General features: G+C 36.2%; 1 protein-coding gene across 3 annotated transcripts in view; it reads left to right on the top strand.

The window, feature by feature from the left end:
* LOC135196429 (rho GTPase-activating protein 190-like) overlaps positions 1 to 24608 on the top strand; it is a 334492-nt gene that overhangs the window by 287839 nt on the left and 22045 nt on the right. Inside the window, exons 28-31 of one of the 3 annotated variants that reach the window (XR_010310411.1) lie at positions 5503 to 5727; positions 7227 to 7516; positions 18451 to 18608; positions 18923 to 19028. Coding sequence is in view for 2 of the 3 variants with exons in the window: in XM_064223251.1 (XP_064079321.1) it covers positions 5503 to 5727; positions 18451 to 18608; positions 18923 to 19024; positions 19827 to 20052 (711 nt within the window). In the remaining variant the exon portion in view is untranslated. Of the gene's footprint in view, positions 1 to 5502; positions 5728 to 7226; positions 7517 to 18450; positions 18609 to 18922; positions 19029 to 19826; positions 20053 to 24608 lie in introns of those variants that run through there. The other 2 variants (XM_064223251.1, XM_064223252.1) reach the window with 2 other exon arrangements.

Below are 24608 nucleotides of genomic sequence, written 5' to 3'. Positions count from 1 at the left end.
GACAGTTATGTCACTGATACATTTGTCACGGGGCTAATAAGTTCGTACAAATATGTAGGAGGTACAGAGTGTAAGAAGTAAAAGATAATGAAAGATGACAAAACAATACAAGAGGTGCATATTACATATATTAATATATAGACAGTCCTTGGTTTGGTGGGGGTTCCATTCCCAGGTATGTGCCAATAACCGAAACTCGATGATTTATGGCACACCATAAGCACCGTTATGGCCCCAATAACCAGAACTCAGACTGGCGCCATAAAACCAGATCGCCAATAACTGAGTCCGCCTATAACCGGGGACTTCCTGTTCACATTTCTTGTACTAGCCATCATTGTGTCTACTTATATTACCCATAGGGTAAATGCAAGTAACACTCCTAATTTGCTAACAGCACCTCTAATAATATTAATAATAATAATAATAATATGTAGTAATAATAAAATTGCATTAATACATTTTTATAAATAATGTACAGAATATGTACATATGTAATTGTTATAAATGAATTTCTATTAAATATAGATACATAATTAATTACCTCAGGATACAAACTACCTTCATATGCAGTTATACTATTGGTCATGATATTTAAGGTAGACATACATTGCAAATATAGTACTAATTTACATACATGCATTGTATACATGTAAGACATCCCATGTCAAAAATGGCTTAAGCTCCAATTTTCTGCAAATCATATTCAAATTTTGGTAATGTTAAAACGTGTATAATTTTATTATTATTATTGAGAATCATTTGATATTTCTACAGTCATGTACAGTATTCAAATAGCAAACAAAAATATATAAAAAAGAAGTGGAAGGTTTAATTTCAATATTTGTACGGCAGGCATTCCAAGCTGAATGTGATTCTTGGTAGTTAAGAAAATTTTATTTTAAGTTCTGTTTGAATATAATATTGTTTTGTAACCAGTGCCAGTATTTAGTGTAAAAAAAGTAAACAAAAGAGGACAAGTGTGATTGGTGGAGCTCACCTCAAATAAACATTCTTAGTTTATTGTATGCCTACAACCTATTTGTGGCTTTATAATACTTAGTAAGGAGGTTAGAAATTATAGTAGGATTTTAGTATTTGCCAATTAAAATTATGGTTGGCATAAGATTATTGCCAATATAAAGTACTTTTTTTAAGAATACAGATAATTACTGAATAGGATAAACTGAGAACATCAGATTCATCAGATCTGCCCCCCATTTATTTTCTTATTTCTATTAAGTCTTTATAGGTAAATTTGCACCTTTACTTTTTATAATGGCTTTAGGTGAGCTCCTCAAACGCAGAATGGTGTCTGTCTTCCAGCTTGTTGGTGTATTTGTCTCGGTTAGGTAAACTTGAGACAGACAGACAAGAGCTCACTCGTCTTTGCATAAATAATATGAATTAAAATATTAGTGAGTTTACGGCTAATGATAAAAGAGATTTATTTTGAAAAGATTGTGCAGTTTTAAGTCAGGAAGTAAGAAAGAAGATAGTTAGTATGTACATAATTTTCTTGAATGTTAGCATGAAATTATTATTTGAAAAGAAGCAGCTTTTGAAAAACAGAGGTGAAGCATAAAAAATTATTCGAAAGTATAAGTCTAAGCATTTATTATAAGGATTTATGACTAATAATGAGTAGAGGCTGTAATGACAAAATATTGGAAAACCAAAATCAACTTTCCACTTGTATATGTTGAAACCATTGTTGATGAAAATGCTTTTGTTAAATATAGCTAGCCTGAGTCAGGGAGAACCAAAATAGTAAGCTAATTTGGTTTACAGTCTTATTGACAATAAGTGTTGTGTTGCATTGTGTTATTGTATAACACAAGGACAATTAGGGGAAGTTTGAGATTATCTGTCATGAAAATTCAAGGTGATGGCCCCATTTTGATATGGGATGTCTTTATATACACACACACACATCCATGTTCCATATTTCTTGGTGTTGTAGACGCTCCAACCCCATACCACCCAATTCTGACTAGCAAAATTTTGAAGGAAAAACATAAACACAAAAGTAAGGTTGCATTGTCATGAGTTGGTCGCTTTTAGTTGATTTGCGACATTTAAATGTCTCAGTGCATTCAAGTATTGTGGCTTTGCTGCTACAAGGTACTGATTACTGTGTTGTAGTTATATCAACTAGCTGACCAACCCAGCTCTGCTTGGGATAACTCTTGAATGACAACTGATAAACTCTCTCTCTCTCTCTCTCTCTCTCTCTCTCTCTCTCTCTCTCTCTCTCTCTCTCTCTCTCTCTCTCTCTCTCTCTCTCTCTCACTTTTTCCATCTTTCTCCTACCTAACACCCCCTCTACTCACTCACTCTCTCTTCCTCTCCCTCTTGCTCCTTTCTCTCACTCTCTCTTTCTCTCTCCAGCCATCTCTGTCTCTTTCCCTCTTTCTTCTCACTAATACCAACTCTCTCTCTCACCTAACACCCCCTCTACTCTCTATCTCTTCCTCTCCTCGTTCCTTTCTCTTACTCTCTCCAACCATCACTGTCTCTTTCCCTCTTTCTTCTCACTAATACCAAGCCTTTCTCTCTCATTCTCTCTCCGTCAACCCCCTTCTCAAACTAAACCCTCTTTCATGTCATTGATGTTTACCCTATAGTATTCTTTTCCAAATGATAAATCATTTGTATAAAGAAATTATGTATTATAAGTTCGTAAAGTAATTAAGTCTATGGGCATAACCAGCCCTGTTTCACAGGCAGAACCAGGGGAAGGTAGGGGAGGTAGAATGAAACCCCATTATTAACCATCTTAGGGGTCCCCACTATAACCCTACCAAGTTTCATGCCCATCAGACCAGCCATTTGGCCGTTAATTGAATGACAGATAGACGGACAGACATAATGCTTATTATAGTAAGATTTGGCCATTTGATAAGCTTCACGTACTGATGTTGAAATACCAACAATCTGAAAAACTTGAACAGATTTCTAAGTAATTGATATGGTATAAACTGCATAGCCATGTTTCATAAGAATTTTTGTGGCCAACAGTGACTTAGGTTGTGCAAATGGATGGGGCTCCAGCTAGTGGAGTATATCAAGATTTTAATATCTGATGTAAGCTTATGAAGCAGTTTTTTTAAATTATTTTCATCAGATGGAAGAACTAAACATCACAACATGAAATAATACAAATCCTGAAAATATGGTATCACACAGATTTGCTTCATAAAAAACGTCTCATAAATAAGTTATCCTAAATAAGACAAATAAAAATTAATGCAAAATGCAAAAGTGGAAACAAAAACATTTTATTCTTCCAAACATGAAAATATTTTGCATATTGTAACAACCATTTGTAGAAATAATACAAAACATACTTTTGTTAACTGTTTTAACTATTGTAATACATATACTGTACTCTTCATTCAGAGGTCATGTACAAGCATTCTGATTACATTGGAATTTGGGTATGGCTATGAGGAATGTAACCCTTTGCATCTAGGATGCATAATAAATCTGTGAGACTTATTTCAAGAAAAAAAATAGAATCTTTGAAGTGGGGAAGTTATGTTTGTGTGTGTGTGTGTGGTGTGTGTTTATGTAATTGCAAATTGTGCAAGTGTAAAATGATAAAAGAAAAAAAGAAAACTTTATAGACAATGTACTGTTAGCCATGGTTGGGTGGTTTTCTTGAAGTTTTCAAGCTAGTATTTCTTTTTTAAATCACCTTGGATTTTTAATGAATAAACTTCGACTGGTACATAAGTTGCTTGATGTGGAACATGAAAAACTCAGCCAACACTATAGTGTAAATTTAACATGTGTTTTTATGTGTCCCAGGTGGAATTTCCACTCGACCTTTCACTGATGGGAGCAGTGCCGAAATTGCTTGTTTGCCGTGAAGGTTAACTTCCCATTCCAAACTGCGTAAAACTTTGCGATATGAACTTACATGACGCACAGGCGGACTATTTAGCTGTGTATGATGATATGCACAATGTATATTGTTATTTAAGCATTATAATTATAATTTATAGGTGAATATTACTGATTTGAAAATATACTTTAAGTCTTTTAGGTTGGTAGCACATAAATGCTATTAATGGTGAAAAATAGATTTTAAGATCCTCGTTTGTATTTTTGATAAGAACAGGTTTATTGAGTGGGTGTAAACCTGCGATACGTATTTCAGTAAGGATGGAAATGCAGCATCTTTGATTGACCTCTGCAAGATTAGCAGAGTTTGTTGATATGCCAGGCTAACAGAGCAATGATGTGGTTGTCTTGCAGTAAATTGCACTTTTTTCTTTAACTTCTGATGTACAGTTTTTATCGCTAATATTTGTCATGCAAAGATGGTTTTGTACTGTAGTTCATTGATAATGAATATGTCATGAGATTCAACATTGCAAGGAAATGCCAGTAGTTTTACATATGTGAATTTAATTAATCCATTTTTATATTCCATTACCATTTACCGTAAAACATTTTTGCAAACTAAATATAAAAATCATTTTTCAAGTTATTCAATGATCATAGATCCTCTTTTTTTTATTAAATTATAAGTACTGGAAAGAAGATTGAGAGCTGCAGTAAAAATAAATTTGTTGTGACTGCAGTATATTTAATATCAGTAATCCCCTGTAAGACATGCTTATAATATATTGTATCTACTGGTCACTGTTTAGCCGATATGTTTGTAATTTTAATAACCACATAATATGCATATTCATTATATAAATAGCACAAGTTTTGAAAGTCGGTTAATTTACACTAGGCTGTGATAATTTGTACAGTTTCTCTTGACACTCGCCTATCCTTTAATTTAGTCTATCTTGAATTTCAATCTTGTTTAACTTCGTCCGCTTTACACTCTTTTGTAAGCAATCCCACTGCTTAGTTTTATGTTTGACACAATTTGGAAAGTGGAGATAACTTCGCCAACACCTTTGTTTTTGATATGTACCATAGTTACATTTCTGCACATTGCTTTTGTGATTTTTTTTAACAATCCAGAGATATTTTGGGGGCTAGATTAACCTTCTATAGTTTAGAGCACCTTGAAAATCATTCAAATATAAAAAGGGAATGGTAGACAGGGGGCAGTTTACTAACAGCTGATGTATTATCTGGGTACTACATATTGTTATGTGCACAGTTGAGGCGCTTTGTTGGACGTTTTAGACATAAATTATGTTGTCATTAGATGATGAAATGATCTAGAAAACTAAAGCATCAGATCTATTCATCTTTTGTCTTAAAAGGATTTTTACATGTTGTGCATGATGAAAGAAATTGGTCGCTGCCAAATTTTACCTTTATTTTTGCCCCTAAACTGGTCTGGTGAAAGGGCAGAAATGATTAATCTCTTGTTTCAAAACTTTATCAGGCTTTTTAAGTGTTTCAGTTGTAAGTACGAGCTAGTGGTGGGATAATTTTAATTTATTAAGTCAGGTAATACTAAGTGACCTGAATTAGCTGTAAGGATAAGTCATGGAGGGTCTAACTTTGGGTACGTCACTGTTGTAGCGTACTCCGACTCAGACTCCGAATGGAGTTCCCTTGAGCGACGTCGTAGTACTGATTCCTACAAAGTCAACCGCAAAGCTGTGCCCAAGAGGATGAAAAAGAAGCGCCTCCCGATACCCGTAGCTGCCCCCCGTGTGCCCCCCCTACCCTCCTTCTATGTTGCTGAGGGAGGACCTGGTACTCGGTATTCGGATGAGAGGCTTTTACTCGACCCCAGTGAAAAAGGTACCAGAGGTAGCACTGTGTCCAGCCGTACTGTAACTCCTCCTGCCTTTGGTGACAAGATCAGCATCAGTAATGACCCATAGAACTCTGCTGCTGCTGTTGCTGCTGTCTACAGCAGCTTGTGTGTGTCTTGGCCAATTGGAATGGGAGTGTGAGCTTTCTATACACCATCTATGGGTCTTATTGCTGTGTTTTGTCACTTGGAGCTATTGCTGAATTTTTGTGCTTTAAAGCCTAACAAAACCATGGTCAGATGGTATAAAATGGATGTTTTTGGAGACTTCTACTTCCTTGAGCTCAGAATCTAAATGCTGTGTAAAACAAGTCATAAATCCCGTTGGGAGTTTTTGTGCACAAAAATTGCAGCTTTACTCATAGTTGCAGTGTAGCTTCACTTTTAGTTTCTTGTTCATTTTCACGAGTATTATAGAGGGTTATCTCCCATATTATTGTTTTCACTTTCCTTTGTACACACAACACTGCATGATTTTGAAAAATTTTAACATGTGCCTTATATTGTGTTCTACAAAAAGTTAAAGCTCACTTGTTACATTTCAAAAGTCCTACAAATGTTTTTGTTATGTTATCCAACACTACTGAAAGACAAATAAAAATAATCAGTAATGTACCAGTACATATATTTCCACCAGTTTATGTCCTTTTAGCAATTTTGGTCATGATTTTTCAAACTTGTTTTGATGCAGTGGGATATGTACTTTCTGTGAAAGAGTTAAGTTTAGTTTTTTTATAACTTGGTCTCTACTGTAAGTAAAATGCATTAGTAACATAACAATCAGTATGTACATATAATTGATAAGCTTGCAGTCCTTTTGAAGGACCTTTGCTATGTGATGCAGTGAGCTTTAATGTCAGTCTTATGATCTATGTACTGTACTCTTCAAATCTTTTACTGTAATCCTTCTGACTAAAGTGCCCGTGTGATGTCTTGGGTTTATCATTTTTTGTAAATTTACCCTCTCTATTATAAATTCTTTGTGCATGGAATAATACACTTGTGGTTTATGCATGGCATATAGACAACTTTTATGCATGATAACTTGTCATTGTGATGAATTTTTATTCTCAATTCCAGAAAATAATTTTGATCAATATTTTGTTTGTGGTTCAAGGATTTATTGTTTTACTCTTTTCATCTGTATATATTTATGAGGATAGATAATGGAAATCACGGATGACTTGAGCATTCCTGCCAACTGCCACAAAAAATCAGGTCATGTAATTTTAGAAAAGAATGTGTCAGTGTGACTTAGATTTTCAAATGTGTACGAAGTATTGAAACAGTGCACACTATATGGAATTCTGAAGTCATTTTACAAGAGTAGAAGCTTTTATACCATCGTTTTTAGTCTCAGAGGTATATGGTATGAATGGGGGAATGTGTAGTTAGATGATCACCCTTAGTGGCCTCCATATAATTGGGTGTAGTTCAGGGTGGGTGTGGTCGGGTGACTGAGGGCGCGCTGTTGTTGTTATTTCAGTGGTGAGCGGATCAGCTTCGGATGATTCCGACGCTACGGACAGAGAGGATCCGACTGCTGCACGCTCCAAATATAAACCTCAGAAACGCTCTTTTCAATTTAAAAAGAAGCCAGGAGGCAGGGAGGGCGTGGCAGTGCAACCACCTGTGGTGCCCCCCCTGCCCCCTACACATCCCCCACCCACCCCCCCACCTCTCACCCTCGCATGGGTCTGGCCGCCACCCCTCATCCCCTCTCGTACCCCATGGTTGCCCAGCTTCCCCCAGACACCGACTTATTCTCCCCCTCATGTAAGTCATGCTCAGTCGTGCCTGCCTCTGTTTTTATTTTTTATTTTTTATTTTTGTTACATTGCACATTTTGTAGTTTTTATTTATTTATTTTTTATTGTGTTTGTTTTGCTTTGTTAATTTGTAGGTAATTAGAGATGGCACTGGTTTTAGTTGTTGTACACTGCAGTTGTGTAAGAGACATAAATGTTCTTTATTTTATTTTTATTTCCGATTGAATTTGCTACTTTTTTGTGAACAATTTAATTTGCTTAATTTCTTAATTGAGAGCTGAAGACATTAAATTGCACAGATGATGTTAATCATCACACAAACCGTTAACTCAAGGTTTTGCAGAAAATGAATGTGTTATGGTATTGAAGCTTTTTGTTTTATCAGGGAGCTTTCGTTATGCTAGTGAGTTGGCGCAGGCAAGTGATAAGAATATATTGTCATCTGCTCTATTACTCTATGCATGTACAATGTATTATAGTACTGTATAATTATATTATGAAGAGTAATGAATTAGGACAAATAGGAAGAAACTAGAAGAAATATTTTATTAAGCAATGCAATTTAGTTGTGCATGAAAGAAATGTGGTTTATTTGCTACAAACTTGATTCATTTACAAAAACAAACCTATAAGTTAGTTACCCATTTCATCTAGGTTATACTACACAGTAGGCCTTATTTTTAATTATGAAAAACTTACGGTATACTAGTTCAAGCAGTCCCTGCTAGTTTTGGTGATAACATTCCTACAATCCTGCATCGCAAAATTTATCTATTAGACTTTAGGCTGGAAACTTTAAGAGACACTAACATATTAGCTCTGCAATATATTGAGAAACTGAAAAAATACTGTATATCATATTCTATATGCTCTCAGTATCATGGTTTTGAAGTATTGTAAGAGTTATTTAATTTTATTGTTCAGCAGTATGCACTGTGGAGATTTATAAGTGATTAATGTTTGCCTAGTGTCCATGAGACTTCTTCATTTTCAAGAATGTGTACTGTATTATTTTGATTAACTTGGAAAGGAATTTTCCATTAGATTTGTAAAATCTTTTGTTGGGAATTTTATAAATCTGTAAATATCTATAGGTTGCTGTTTTTTAGTTTTTCATTTATTTTATTTATCAAGTTTCACAAAGATATTTAATATGAGGTTTTTATATTTTATATTATGAGCAAAACACTAAAAATATAGCTCTTAACTTGAATAATACATTAAAAATTGTTACATGTTGATATTACCCTTAATAGAAACAGTATAATTATATTACCAGTTCAGTCAGCCATCTGTTTGAAAAGCATGTTATCACACAAAGCTTCACATCAGATTGGATTCTTTTATTCTTGTGTATTTGGAATGTCAGTACTACTAAATTGGGTTCCAGTCTTCCTTGAAGTATTGAGGCACACCAGAGGAGTAGTTTATTAGTGTATAGTATCTAAAGTTTAGACCTTAAATATTTATATCTTCTTAAAGTAGATTATAGTACAACATAATGAAACATCAGTTACAGAAATAGGAACAGATTGTATACCTAATTTACTCATGTAGTTAGGTGTTGTTGAAAATGTTTGTTACCAAAGAGGGGCAAAGGATTCTTGGTGCCATATTTGAGGGCAGTCAATCACTAAATGAATAGCATGTATTTTTAACTTTGAGATTTGTTCTTTGAAATGTTAGGTGCCAAAGAGTATGTAGTCATAGACTTAAGGTTAATTATAAGTTTTTTCTTATTTTAAGCCTAGACTTTAGGCAAAGCAAGTAGTTGTTGGTTTGGTGTATTGAATTTTTCTAGGAATGTTATTTGAGTTAACAGAATTCTGATGATTCATCATCTTCCAATACCTTGTGCTCTCTTGTTCCCTTTTGAACCCTGTGCTTAGTCCAAGCTTATGGTTTTTATTTTGTACTAGTTCTTGAATTTTTTTTTTGGGTTTAACAAAATTATGTATGTATGTGACTCGGATTATTTACAAGTATCAGAACTGATGGTAGGTGATTTTGAAGGTTGGATAGTGCAAGATCTCCAGTAAAATTGTTTGTGATCCTTTGTAACTTTGTCTGTTAATTTTTTTGTTTTATGTGTACTGAATTCTTTAAGTCATCTTAATGCACCACTGCATGAGTAGATGTCCTTTTATTGTTATATGATAAAAAGGGATTTAGAGAAATATTTGATGGCATATAATTTGTATTTTAATGAAACTAACATTAAAATTTGATGTAACGTTACATTACCTTTAGAATGCAGTGGTCTCATAGAGTCACAGTAGCTTGATTGATCTTGTTTTGTAATGTCAGTACGTACTGTATACAGCATGCGACTAAGAAATTTTATCTTTTTGAAAGTTTCACAGTATAGTTTCAAGTCAATGTAAGATATTTGAGTCCCAGATCTCCAGACAACCTTATCTAGTACATACTTTGAATTCTAAACTAGTATTAACCATAGTATAGTGCTGCCAAGTAAATCATAGCATAAAATAAGGAAAATTTGTCTAAGATTTAAGGTTGTCAGTAAAGAACCTGATATTATTATGCTCAAAGTAATGAGCAAAGTTTACTCCCGTCAACATCATCATTGGTAATGTAGTTTGAAAAACATCAATGATGTGTGTTTGGATCTGATGATCTGTAGCGGTTTTCTGTTTTTGAGTATATACCCTCTTTACAATCTTATCCTACTAATTTATCTGCTAGAGGAGTCCAAACTTTCACACAAAATCAATACAATAGACTGGAGTCATAAAACGGAAGTGCTAGGAATATACTGTTTATGTGGAAGTGCTCTTATAGAAAAGAAAAAGTCACATCCCATAGGTAGGTAAGATTTTAGTGGCATTTGTAAAGAAATGAAAATGTATACCATTGAATATCAGCATCACAGAAAAGAAAATGTATACCAGTGAATATTAGTATTACAGCATTCACGCTATTATGACATTGAGATACAGTACTCAGTTATTCTGTTAAACAAATGCTTAACATAGACTGCATTTTACTGTATATCAACCTGTACATTACAGAGATTTTGACATACTGTATATAAATAATGATTAAGACCCTGTGCAACAAATCCCAGTAAGATGGATTATATTTTGACACTATACTCTTACCTTTACATTTATGTTTTGATTGCTAAAGTTAGGTAATCTTCCTATTATTTATATCTAAGGCCAGATGAAGGAACCTTTAAAGAATCATGAAAGCTAGTTAGATGTATTGTTCTTAGATATATCTTTGGGATGGTATAAAATGTGGACCAACCAGAATGCGTGAACTGTGTATACCAAATACAATCTGGTGGTTGCAATCACAGTCAATATACTTTTTTAGACAAAGCACTAGGTTTTGTACATATTCCAGTTATTTTGCTTATTTTACCATAAAAAGGTGAATGCATAGAAGGGTTGGAGAATGGCAGGAGTCTTTGAAGAGGGGTCGCTTAAAGGTGAATGTGAATAAAACAGAGGTTTTGGTGAGCCATAGGGAAGATAGAGGCAGGATAGTAATGCAAGAATGAAGAGGCTTGATTATAAAACAGGTGGGAAATTTTAAATACCTAGGATCTACTTTAAGTCAATAGGGAGGATGTGAGGCTGAAGTTGACAGTAGGATAAAAGCTGCATGGGGGAAATTGAAGAGAGGTAGCTGGAGTAGTATATTTGATAAGAAAATGCCAATCAAGCTAAAAGTCAAGATCTTTAACACAGTGATAAGACCAGTGTTAATGTATGGATCGGAAACATGGGCTCTAAGAAGAAAAGAGGAAGTAAGCTTTAGAAAACAGAGATGAGAATGGTGAGGTGGATTATGGGAATATCGCTAGTTGAGAGATTGGAAAATGACAAAATAAGGAGAAGGGCAGGCTTAGCAAAAGTTATGTTGAGGATGGGTGATGAGGAGGGAGTGAATTTGTCTTGGGAGGAACCTGTTAGAGGAAGAAGATCAAGAGGGAGACAGAGAGTTAGATGGCGAGATAAAAGTGAAGAGGTATGGTGGAGGATGATGCCTTTGATAGAAGGCAGTGGAAGAGAAGGCGCATTAGGTAACCAACCCCTCAATGTAGGGATAATGGTGGGAAAGAAGTTAAAGCAATCCAGATAAGTTAAAAGAGTCATTTTTTATAGTGTTAGGTAATTTTGAATGAGTTAAAAACTAAGATGGCCATATATCGACCTTAAAACTTTGTCAACCAAGTGCACAGAAGCAGGTTATCTATAACTTAAATTCCTATGCAGGCAGTCTCCGGTTATCGGCAGGGGTTCCGTTCTCGGTGGGGTGCTGGTATGTGAAAACCACCATTAACCAAAACTCAGTGATTTATGGGGCCAAGATTCAGTGAATGGCGCCTCTGTTAGGTATGTTCTGGCACCATAACTCTTATTATCAGCACCTTATGGTGCCATAACTATGATCAGCATCATAAGGCACTGATAACTGAAACTTGGCCTGTTGTGGCGCCATTCATCGCCGATTTTATGGTGCTAGACAAGCGCCATAAAACCAAATTGCCGTTAACCTAGTCCGCCAATAACTGGAGACTGCCTTATAAGTTATATATACTACAATGTGTTTTGTGTGTGTAGCCTAGTGACTACTACTTGTGTGATGGTCAAGGAACCTGACACTTTCTACAGTTACTGTCACTTTTTGATATGCAATATGAAGCACTGTAGTATTTAATGCTGTAGGTTAATTTATTGTTTATTAGCTTTTATTGGTAAAAGAAGTACGTACTTAATATTACTTTTGCAGAAGGCTGCATTCTTCTGTTAACTAATATCCTTGATACAGCACATAGATGAGATGAATGTTCCTGTTGTGAGAAAAAAGTATTGCTGTGCAATTATTGTTCTACATAATATCATTTCCCACTATTGGAAATGATAGTTAATTGATTTAACACTTGCATTAGTACATATACTTTACAGTCAATAGGTTATATATCCAGATTTTTTTTTTTTTTAAGAATTTGATTTGCATTTTGTACTCACCCTTCTGGTTAAAGAATTTGATTTGCATTTTGTACCCACCCTTCTAGTTGGCTTTGAAAGGCAGACCAACCAGGAAATGTGGGATAAGGTCTATTTACATAGTGCTTTGTTTAAGCAGGTACAATGACTGCAGTGTCAAATATTCATATTTTTCCAGAGTCCACACTTTCTGCTGGTATGCATGTAATACCATATAAAAGGTGTGCCTATGAACATGTTTCATATCAAAATAAATCAGTCCATGGGAATTATAGCAATCTTAATTTTCATGTCAAACTTTTAAGATTTATTATTACTGATGCTATATGGTTGGGAATCCTTATATGGTAGTTTATACAAACTTAAGGTACAGGAAAATTATGATAAAATGCAAGTTCTTTGACCAAGTTTAACAAAAAGAAACAAGGCAGCTGAGGTGAATAGAAGTATTACTATATTGGACAGGTGCTTTGTGTTTTCTCTTAAGTTCCTAAAATCTTATCTTTTTTGCTTGTAGTAATTTCAAAAACTTATAAAAATTTGAGTTGCTGTCCATCTAGGAAAATATTTGTTCCCATATAGTCTCCATGAATGTTCTTTTCCCCAGAAATTCTTACAAAGCAAAGGAAATATTTCTTCTTAGTCGTTGCTGCTTAGCTTTTCATGCTTTTGAAATTTTCAAATATTTTGTTCATCACACAGTACTGTGTTTCAAAATTCAAATTTTGCTTTCTTCTAGTTTTTAGCTTTTATTTATGTATATGTTGTTTTATGAAAGGCTTTATTTTTGCTATGTGATTTCATTTTGGTATTATAGCATGCTAAAATAGTTCTGGCATGGAAGGAGAAAAAACCTGAATATTAAATAGAAAATTTACTGCTTCCTGAAGTAATCAGTATGACAATTGAAATTTTTATATACGTAGTACTAGAATGATGAAGTTTAGCATTAAAAATTGTTGTTTCATTGCAATTCCATTAAATCATGTATTGTTTTATTTCCATGAATGAGGAAATTCTTAGTCACACCTACTCTTAATTGGTCAAGATAGAGAAGCCATTACTGGCCTCCACAGTCCTGTGTACAGTATAGTAATTCCTACAATACCCTCACTCTGTGTGGCTGCCCTCAAGTCCGCTGTATTGCTCTTCCCAGGAGCATTATTATCAAGTGGTTTGTGCAGAGCCTTCATGAATATGCTCCATCACACACCTGTTTCTCTATTTCCCAATGTTTTTCATGCCCATTGCTCTGTAATTCCTGGAGTAAACATCTATTTATCCTCCTTCAGTGATTGCATGGCCCCTTTATCCACCCACTTAAGTGGCTGTTCAAGTCTTTCATGATTAATGGGGTGTTACAAAACAAAAAATATTTGTATTGCACATAAATCTAACAAGTGCTTTCCACCTTCCCCCACAATGGGTTTCGATCTCTTGTTGCACAGATTGTAAGATATGTAGATGGGGCTTCATATGAAGCACAGGACTGGCTGTACAAAAGTAGATGTGAGTTGACTATTTCTTCAACAGAAATAAGGCAAATCATTTGTAGTAGATTCATACAAAATAACATGTGTAGTTAAAACATGTGTTTTATTACAGTGCAATGATTTCTGAGAATGTTACTTATACATATATACTTCTTATTATCCTCAGGTGTCATTCTAGTCGAGACATTCTTAGCATTTTTGTTTGAATGCATGTGTTCTTTATCTGTATTCATAATATACATATAATGTTGCTGTGTTTCATCTGGAGATATTTTGGTATTGTGTCTCTTGGTGTCTTTTAATGTCTTTTAATACATATTGGTTTTGTTTTGTTATATGAATAAAAGTATGGCGATTGTTGTAAGAATAAAAGTATGATATGTTGTATGATGGTAGATATATGATAAATTGTATGATGGTAGATATAATATGGCTTGATGAAATTTCAATATACAGTAACCACTTTATCATCTTTATCGTTAAGTGGTTTTAGTAAAACAGTTTCAGGACATTGGAAAAATTTTTATGATTGCATATAGTTGAGTAAATGTTTTCTTTGTTGAGATGTGTAAATCCTTTTCCAGTCAAGGGCAAGGAATAATTATATTTAGTCTTCCAATGCATAGAATTCTTATTTGCATAGCATGTATGACATACTGTAGTTTGTATTGGTGTATGCATGTACAGCATAATCTGCTGACTTGTCTATAAATGCAAGAAGTTTCAACTTTTTATACATGGCATGAGTGTACACTAGTTATCTTAAAAGAGTTTTTATCAGAAAGAAATGGGAGTTGTGTTTTTGCTATACATAATAGCATGTACTATTATTTGTTGTTGTTTGGAAAAATCATGTGAACACTCAGTTTAGTCAGTATTTTTTTTTTCTTTTTTTACAGAAATAGAAGTTTTATTGAAATTTATGAAATGTCAAAAACCTGAGTGTATCCATTCATCCGTACCATTAGATAATACATAGACATATTTTTCAACAGCATGAAAAAATAAGACAGGAGTAATGTGCTATGTCCACATTCTTGACAAAATTGTCAAGAATTTGGACATAGCATATTACTCCGGATGTTTTATTTTTTCATGCTGTTGAAAATGTCTGTTAGTATTTAATGTGTGGATGAATGGATAGACAGTCTGCTTTAATGTCTTAAGGTAGACTAGGTATGGTGGGGGGAAAAATATATAAAAACAAGGGACAATGAAAATTTTGTGTATATATACTGTAAATAATAGATGGAACCTTATTTAAAGAAATAAAGATTTGACACACTAAAGAGGAAATAGCAGGAGGAAGAAAACTCCAGAGATTCATGGTAGATGGAGAAAGTTAGGGAATTCTTCAATTTCATGGTTGCCAATTTCATAGGGTGAATGTGGGAAGTAAAAACCTGATTGGTGTCGTAAAGTTCCTTGAGAGGGCATTACCTGTAGACTGAATAAACTTGGCTTGAAAAGGAAGGAAAATAAGCAGAGGTCACCCCATAGTGAAAGAGAAGATATCCAATGGCGAAGTAAGGACAGGGTAATTGATTAAACAAATTGCTTTTGATTCAGTCTTGAGAAGGGAAACAAAATACATCATACTGTAAACATCTGGATGCTGTTCCAGGTTGAGAGTTAAGGCCAACTTGTATCTTTATTTGGTTGTTAAACCTACTTTATACAATGATGTGGGCTGTGTGCATGACAAGTCAAAAATACTATAATATGGAATTGAATAATATTTTTCTTGTACTTTTGAGAAATCTCAGTGGAGAGGAAAAATATGATATCTTGGAAGCAGTGAACTTGTTAAGTCATTGTATCCCCTTATGTATATGCTGTCAAGGTCAGACCTAGTAAGAATGAGTGCAAACAACAGAAATTTAGGAAGTAAAGTCTGAAGACATGAGGATAGTTAAATCATAAGAAAAAATGCGTAAATGAATAGATTTACAGGAGGAAGTCATTGGTAAAGAGAAAGTTGTATGTGCAACAGAAAACAGAAGCAGTTGATGTGCTTTATTATTAAAAGAGGCCAAGGCATAACTTAAATAAAGAAACAACTCAAAACAGTTTGACAAAGAGGGGCAAACCCATTAATCAACACATTTTGCTAACAAACCTCATGGCGACTGTCAGATGCCCTATAAATACTATCACAGTACACAAAAACCTCAACTGAAGGTCCCATGAAGATATTTGATTAAGCTGGCCAAGTCCTAGCATGAGTTCTTCATTGTAGTACAAGCAACAAAGACTAAACATTGGAATTATAAGAAATGTTCCTGCTGGATCTTGCCTTGTGGAAGACATCCCTGTGATCCAAAATGAACTTAAGTCATTCCAATTTAGCAAAAGTTTGGAATATTAAAGTAATATTACAGGGTAAAGAAATAGTACTGTAGTTTGAAGGATTAGATAAGTTTCATACCTTGAGAATTATGCTATAATACAATCTGGACCTAATCCTTTGTTGGTCTTCATGGATGCAAAAACGTCAGGGACCTCATAGCCGGTACTGAGATAATACACCTGTTAAGGATTTCTATAGAAAGGCAGGGCCTAGGCATTACTAAGAGAAACACAGACTTAAAAATTATTGCCGAAGAAAATATAGGCTTTTCATTGGTAGAACATGTTGGGAGGGATTCAGGAGGAGAGAGGCAGGTGGAAATCACATAAATAAGAGATTAAGTTAGAGGGAACAAGAAGGGAAAATATATTGTTGATCTAGTCTGAAGGATTAAGGACAAAGAAAAGATGGAGAATATTGGATGCATGATTTTAAGGATCAGTAATGAAAAAGCAAGAGGCTCACATCCGTACATGTGAAAAGGAGTCACTGTATGGTATAAGTCCAAGTGTCCCACATAGAGAACCAGCTGGGATAGATTTGCAAGATGTGTTGCAAGACACAAGGAAATTAAAAGAAAATAAGATCCATAAATTCAAGTGAATAGTAACAGGGATAACATGGGATGAAGTTGTCTCTGGGAATTCTTCAGATTCCGTCTTGTATATTTTTATCTTTGATGTTATTCGAGAACTAAGATCCTGTTGTATTCACTTTGGCTACTTTATTTGCACCTTACACATGATATTGTAATATTTTATCTTGTTATTATTTTCTTGATGATTTTTTTATCTAAGCTTAGAATATTGAATAAATTTTCATAAAAACTTTCACCCTTTTATTAGTTGTAATAGCTTGTGTATATCAGATATTCTTTTTTGTTTACAAGGTATATTGTACTTCCTTTAGTTTTGTTCTAATTTTTTATTGCTCAGAATGTCATTTACCCCACCAACAGCAACTGGATTTTGGTTGTTATCGTGCTTGAATTTGTGACCACAAGAAAGTTGTGACCTTTTTTAGTTGGCACAAATAAGCAGTTAATCAAGTGTTTTATTTTTTTTTCCACTTATTGCTTATGTAGTACACAATGCCTCTGGAAATACTAAAACATAATGCCATATAAGGAAACATAACTGAAGTATGAAATATTGGATTGTAAATGTGGTAGTCGTTGACAGAATGTTTATGTACAGATTTCAGAATTTATGTACATATTTTACAATATGTATCACTTGTCTGTGGGTTAAAATCATTATCCTTGTTTATGACTTGATTACTTGTTGCATTAAATTACTAGTTGAGTGTCTGTAATGTTCTGTGAAATGTTCAAGTCAGTAAGTGTAAAGGTTTATTATAAAAAAATATGAAATAATGGAGAATTTAGGAATCTTTTTGCTACGTATAGATTGCAAAAAATCTCCTGTATTTTTGTTTTGAATACGTAGATTTTGTGGGCTGCATGGTATTTTGTTGGTAATTAATATTGCGCTTTTAACAGCTGATTAGTTTCAGTAAACCCATGAGAGTTCTTGGATGATTTTTCATTATTCTTTTTTGCAGGTAGCTGCACATGAACTAACCAAGTATTCTAACTCTCATGCCATAAATTATTTCCTCAGTTCCATTTTCTTTCTGTAGGCTTTCTAATAATATGAGTAAATAAGTACAGTAAACTAAATTATAATTCTAAAGTTATGATTTAATGGGCTCTTACTGCCGTACTAAGCAATATCTTATCTACAGATTTCAAGTATTATACATTTCGCATTGAAGGTAGATGTGTATTTGATTTTGCATGTGTTTTTATTAATAAATTGTTTGATAAAGTGCTTAATATTTAGTTCGTTTTGAATGCATTGTGTATGAGTTATCCATCTCTATGTATACTTTATTTGGTAAATTTTTGCATTGGAAGTATTTGGTCTTCAGTGTAGTTGTATTTATTTTGTTTGGAATTCTATTAAGTAGTGAAGTCTGATTGGCACCAATGAATGTAGCATTCTGATACTAAAGATTGTGTGATACCAGAAGGTTATGAGTCAGAAAAATGACGGATTTACTAATGCTTAAGTATTGTGAGTAGGTACTAATAATTAAGCTTCCCTCTGCACAGTTGCCCCAGGCAGCAAACACGAGGGTGACCACATGTATCGAGTAATACCTGAAGATGACTCAAGTCTTGAAGTATCATCACCTCGTGACCAGCAGTCACCAATTCTTATACCTGGTGCACCTACCCGGAAAGACACAGATAAAACTGCTCGTAGAAAGGTGCGTATCTGTAGGGATTGCATCCTGAAAGTATTTTGAGTCTACTTCCTAAGATCTTTCAGTTTTTAGGATTGGATGACACCTCTCTCTTTTTTTTTTTTTTGATAGACTAAAAAGTAAGATGTTGCAAACTTACTTTTATCAGGAAGATGTTGCAAACTTACTTTTATCAGGAAGAGGTTAAGATGAATTTCAGTTTGTATTCATTTTTGTGAAAATAAATAATACTGTAGATACTTTTGCATCAGATTTTGTGCTAAAATGAAATGTTCAAATAGTATTATAAGTATTTGACATGTTCAATCCATATGCAGCAAGAAAAGCAGAGGTCTCGAGAGGAAGCGCGTCAACGTGAAGAAGAAAGGAAAAGAGCAAAAGATGAAGAAAAGTTGAAAAAAGCAGCTGAGAAGGAAAAGGTAATGTTGCTTTACATAAATTTACCATGTGAATTATTCTGTATTATTGGATTTTCATGAAGTAAAGTTTTAAATTATTTTTTAATGAAATTAATTCTGGTGTTTTTGTTTAATAACTTCTGTCTGAAATCTATTGTGTTCATGTGACAGAAGACTTTGAGAAATGCAAGCCATATTTTGATGCATTGAAGCATTTTGCTTTGTGTCATTCATTTTGTAGCTAAAAACCTTTATATCACAGAAGTAACACTTATGACAAGGGTCTTTGCCCTGCTGTTTCCATATTGACTTTTTCTTGACAAACTTCTTAATCCCTTCACATCACTTGTCCAAAACATCTCAATCTTCAATAAGTGCATAAAGCTTAAAATTAAGTAAGTCATATTTTATGTGCCACTCTATATTTGTAAAATCAACCCTACCAAATTCATAACTCTGTGTAGATGTCAGAAGATATTAATACATGTCCAATAAAATAGAACTCTGTGTATATGTCAGAAAATATTAATATATATCCAGTGAAATAGGTACATTACTATTTGCATTTGTTTTAATAAGCATATTGAAGTTAGGTTGAGTAGTTGTTTAGAGTGATAGAAACTATAATTGAAATATTTCCATTTTCTTAGGTGGCATGAAAATACAAAGAATTATATTGTCACTGCAGTTTTCCAAATTAATTGGTGTCATTTTTTGGGTATAGTTCATCATATAAAGGCTAAAATTAATGGAAAGCATCTTTATTTACTCTTTACTTGTCTGATTATAATGATATATTTTTTGTAATGATTTTTATACTCAGGAAAGAGAGAAAAAGAAGGCAGCTAAGGGTTCCCAAAAGGGTTCCCAAAAGGGCCCACCTGCCCCCACTCTAGATGATTTTGTCCAGGGTCCAGAACAACCTGTACCACTGTTCCTGGAAAAATGCGTGGTATTTATTGAAATGGAAGGCCTTGATTCTGAGGGTATATATAGAGTTCCTGGCAATAAGGTGCATGTAGAGCAGCTTACTACTAAATTTAAGGAGGGTAAGTACTACTACCCTGTATATCTTCCGTTGATTTTCCCTCTTGGGGTTTATTACCTTAATGCATTTCTGTTAGTTTTTCACTGGGTCACACTTTTCCAGGCATTTTCTCGATCAACACAGATTTCATGGATTCTGTTGGGCAGTCACAGTTCTAGATGTCAGTTCATTGACTCCTGTCTGAACTATCCGGAAAAAATGTTGCATGAAATATAGTTAAGGAATATAGGTGCCTCAGAGACTTGACAGTCTACTTGATGAGAAGAGATTAGAAAAATCATGTGGCATTGATGATTATTGGAAATTTTTTTATAATTTGTTTATATTTCCTGTGATTTCAATCACATTTTCCCCCAAAGGCTCTAGGTTTAGGTAAAATGACACCGCTACAGTGTAACCACCTTTTTATATGCACTAAAGGGCCCAGGAAGGGAGAGGACAACAGCAAATAAGGGAATACTAGTGAACCCCAAAACCATGTAAATAATCCGTAGAAGTAGGAACAAGACAGTAAATTATGTGTATATAAGCGTACACACAGTACTTTTGTTACTTTACTATACATTTTCATTAGCAGTGCAAAATATTTTTTAAGATAGTTAAAAATACTGTATAGCTTCAGTGAAATGCAGGAAAAGAGAGAGGACGAGAGAATGTCAGCTAACAGGTGTTGGCTTTGGTGCAGTTGCTGATTTAAAGAGCTTAACATGTTTTGCAGTGTATTGACAGTCTTAAGCTTTCATGTAAAACATCACTATAAAAATACTAATAGAATTAAATAAGTAGTAACAGAGTTGTGTATCAGACAGAAAGTGGTCCTTTTTAGACTAGTCGAACTGCCAGACATTTGTATGATTGCCTAAGATCATTTGTACAGGTATATACAAGTACATATATCAGTTCTGGTAACTGATGCATTTTGACATTTTAATGAAAGGGTTAAAATATCGGTATCAATAGACATACATGCATTTGTGGGGGAGAAAGGGAAGAGAAAAGTTTTAGGCTATAGTCAAACTCAGCCTTTGTTCATACACGAAACAAACCTTCGGTCTTAACATTAGGATTACTAGCGCCAAGCTGGAAACGGTAGAATTAAAATACACTTGTGAGATCCAGGGACTAATGGCATCTATACCAGGTCACGGGGCATGTATACCCAGAATGCCCACGGCTACCTGTGACCCATCAGTTATTTTCCTACCGCCTTTAAGATAAGACGTGTTACTGTCTATCTCATTTAAAGCAGGTTTTTCAGTTTGCCCGTTCTTTATCCATTTCATTTTTTATTTTTCATTCCTTTTCTTTCTCCAAGTGTGATCAGTGTGTGGTAAGAGTGTATACGTGGTATGATGGAGAATTTGCCTCAACATCGGGATCGTCTACCGCTTCGAAGAGGAGACAAAGGAAATGCCCAGGAGTCAGTGGCTTTCCCTTGTTCTAGGTTCCTAACCTCGGTGTCGACGGATCCTCATCCAACGTGTAGTAGGTGCAGGGGAAAAGTATGTACGGTTACTAATCCGTGTTCTGTTTGTCGCGGTTGGTCGGTGGAACAGTGGAAGAAGTTCTATGGGCAAAAGCCAATACAAAAGAAAGGGGGTGACGCCATCTTTGGATGACCAAACCTTACCGGCTTCTTTTGTATCGGTAATAAACCAGGCTGCTCCATATGTTTCTCCACCTGCTTTTGAATTGTCTCATACCCCTTCGGTTTCTCCTAGCGGTTCTGTATCGGAAACGTCAGGAGGGGCCTTGGGTAATTTTATGAATAATTTGCACTCTCCTTTGTTCCCAGCAAGTAGAGGGGAGATCCGCCATCTTTGTTCCAGGCTCCTGCTACTCAAGCGCATAGGTTAGATGGTACGTGGTCAGCGCTAGGCCTACCAGGCGGGTACCAACCTTGGATGGTCTGCTTGCGCATTATATGACGTCACGGTTCCAGCAGGGTCCGGCAGCGCTGAATGTTCCTCATCCCCCGGGCTTGCAATTTATGGGAATTAATGCCGCTGCTTCACCATCCCACTCAGTATTTACAGCGATGCAGAACGTGGGAGGTAATTTGGCAGCAAACGTTGCGGTTACCAGCCAGAAACCTCTCAGTCTCTCTACGAGAGGGATGACGTCACAACATACGTCACACTCTGAGATGGCAGGCGTGATGACGTCACAGACCGATTCTCGGCCTGGGTTTTTTTCGCTGCACCCAGACGCTAATACGCCTTCTGATCCGTCAATGCAAACTGTAATGCAGAAGTTACAGGATATAGAGGAGAGAATGGATAAGAGAGACAAAAAGAAAAAAGTAGTGATTCGCCTTCTTCGTCTTCTTCCTCTAGTTCGGCGTCATCGCTAAGTCCGATAACGTCACGGCGAGCGCCAGTCAAGCGTTGGAGGAGGATTCAGGAGTTCCTAGCGGATCCTCGGGCCAAGAGGAGAAGAATCAATTCTTCCTCTTCTTCGGACGAAGACTGTCATTTCCAAGTCAGCAAGAAGGTCGGAAAATCAGTGGCTATTAAGCACAAGGTTGGCAGACGAAGCCGTTCGCAAGAGTCCGAACAAGCGAGAGAGGTGACGGCCGGCGAGCTAGCGGCCGAGGCGGAGTTGCCAGTTCGGATCGCAAAAACTGCGATACCTCTGGTAAAATCGACGTTGGCGGCGAAAGGTGCAGCAGAGGATGGAATGCAGGTCCCAGTTTCGCCCAGTCAGCCGTGGCCGTTCAAAATACGTACGAAGGACGATAAGGCTCCTATTAAAAGTACGAAAAATAGAGAGTTGGCAACCTCGGCGGATAACGTTCGTGGAAGGCAGTGTCCGTCTGGATAGAAGGCCGAGGCCGGGCTCGCCGACGCTCGAAAAACGATGCCAGAATGCTAATAAAGGACGGAACTTACCTCTGTCTAAGGGAGCCTTCATCTTGGAGATCTAGACGAGATTCTCGCTCTAGATCCGTGAGCAGAGAAAGAGTGAGACGTTCTCGTTCCCCTGCTGACTATCTGGGATCGAGCCAACAGCGGCCAGCAAGATCAAAGAGCCGCGGCCGTAGGGGCAGGCGGCCGTGGAATTCCGGGCCGTCTGTCAGAAGATAGAGGCGAGACAACATCTCTCGTGACGGAGAGTGGTACACTAGAGCCGGAGGAAGGAGAAAACCAAGAGTTTCTGGCCTCGTATGCAGAGGTTATTGATTTGATTCGTCAATTCAATAGCCTTTCAGAGAAGACAGAAACACCGGCCAGTATGCTTCCTCCTGGAATTGACATGGCGTTTGGACTAAAGAGGGATACCAAGGTGTCGTATGAATTGCCTTGTTCGAGTCATGCGGAATCGGTCTTGCAACACGTAAACGCTAAGATTGCAGGGAGGGATAATTCCTTAAGATCTAATAGATCATTTAAATTTATTCCCCCTCCAATGATAAAGCAAAGGAAATATTATACGACACCGAAGGTCCCTTTGCTGTCTAGACAATGAACCCTAATGTTGTAAGGTTAAGGCCTGGATTAACCTTGGATCAGGTTAAAATGGAGTGCCCTTCGATGACGTACCAACCAAGAGGCTGCCACGTTAGAAGCAACAGCTTCTTCTGTCTTTCAGGCTGCGTCCTGGTTAGACCTTTGGTCAACAGCAGTGGCGAAAATTGCATCCTCGGAAGCAACAAGGAAAGTAGTGATGAACCATTGTTCATTAGATTACTACAGTCAGGGTCCAAGGCGATTGCGTACCTGACAAACGTAAGTGCCAATGTTTGGGCAAATATCCTGCTAATGAGAGAGATGCAGCATTGGCTAGACTAAGCTGCAATGTGGATTTGGATTCCCTGTTAGCAATGAGGAATGGGGATATCTTGGAATCGCAACTACTGTTGCCAGAGGTCATACTGGAAGAAGCGATAGATAGAAGAAGGATGGACACTAACGATAGGTTGGTGCAACAGGCAGTTAGGAAAACCTCTAACAGTCAAACTATTCCTTTGGAGGGAAGACAACAGCAGATGTCTCGAAAGAAACCAGTGAGACATAGCATCCCTAATAGAGTCACAAGACCCTCTTCCCCAAAGAGGATAACTCCATCGGCCCTTTCACAATAGGAAACAACAAAAAAGAGGAAGGGGCAATAGGGGAAGGGGGAGAGGCTCAAGAAGATAGGATGGGCGCCTCTTATCACTCGGCCACACCAGTGGGGGGTTGCCCTGGCAAATCACTGGAAGGTGTGGCAGGAACTAGGGGCAGAGCAGTGGGTGGTGGATGTTCTCAGGATCGGGTATTTGATTCCGTTCGAGGTAACCCCGCCCCTGACAGATCAACCATTACCCCACGTCACTTATGCCCACAAATCTCAGAAGGCCACTATTCTGCAGGACGAAGTGAAGAAGATGATGGAAAAAGGAGCTGTGCAACAAGTATGCAGTCCGACAAAAGGCTTCTACAGCAGGATTTTCCTGGTACCCAAAGCCAACGGGGAGTGGAGGACAGTAATAGACCTGTCAACGCTGAATCTGTTTATAAGGAAACCAGTTTTCAAGATGGAAACTCCGAAAACGGTTCTACAAGCAGTCAGAAT

The sequence above is a fragment of the Macrobrachium nipponense genome, chromosome 17, assembly GCF_015104395.2.
Source record: "Macrobrachium nipponense isolate FS-2020 chromosome 17, ASM1510439v2, whole genome shotgun sequence".
Classification (NCBI taxonomy): domain Eukaryota; kingdom Metazoa; phylum Arthropoda; class Malacostraca; order Decapoda; family Palaemonidae; genus Macrobrachium; species Macrobrachium nipponense.
This window is presented reverse-complemented; position numbering and strand designations above follow the sequence as displayed.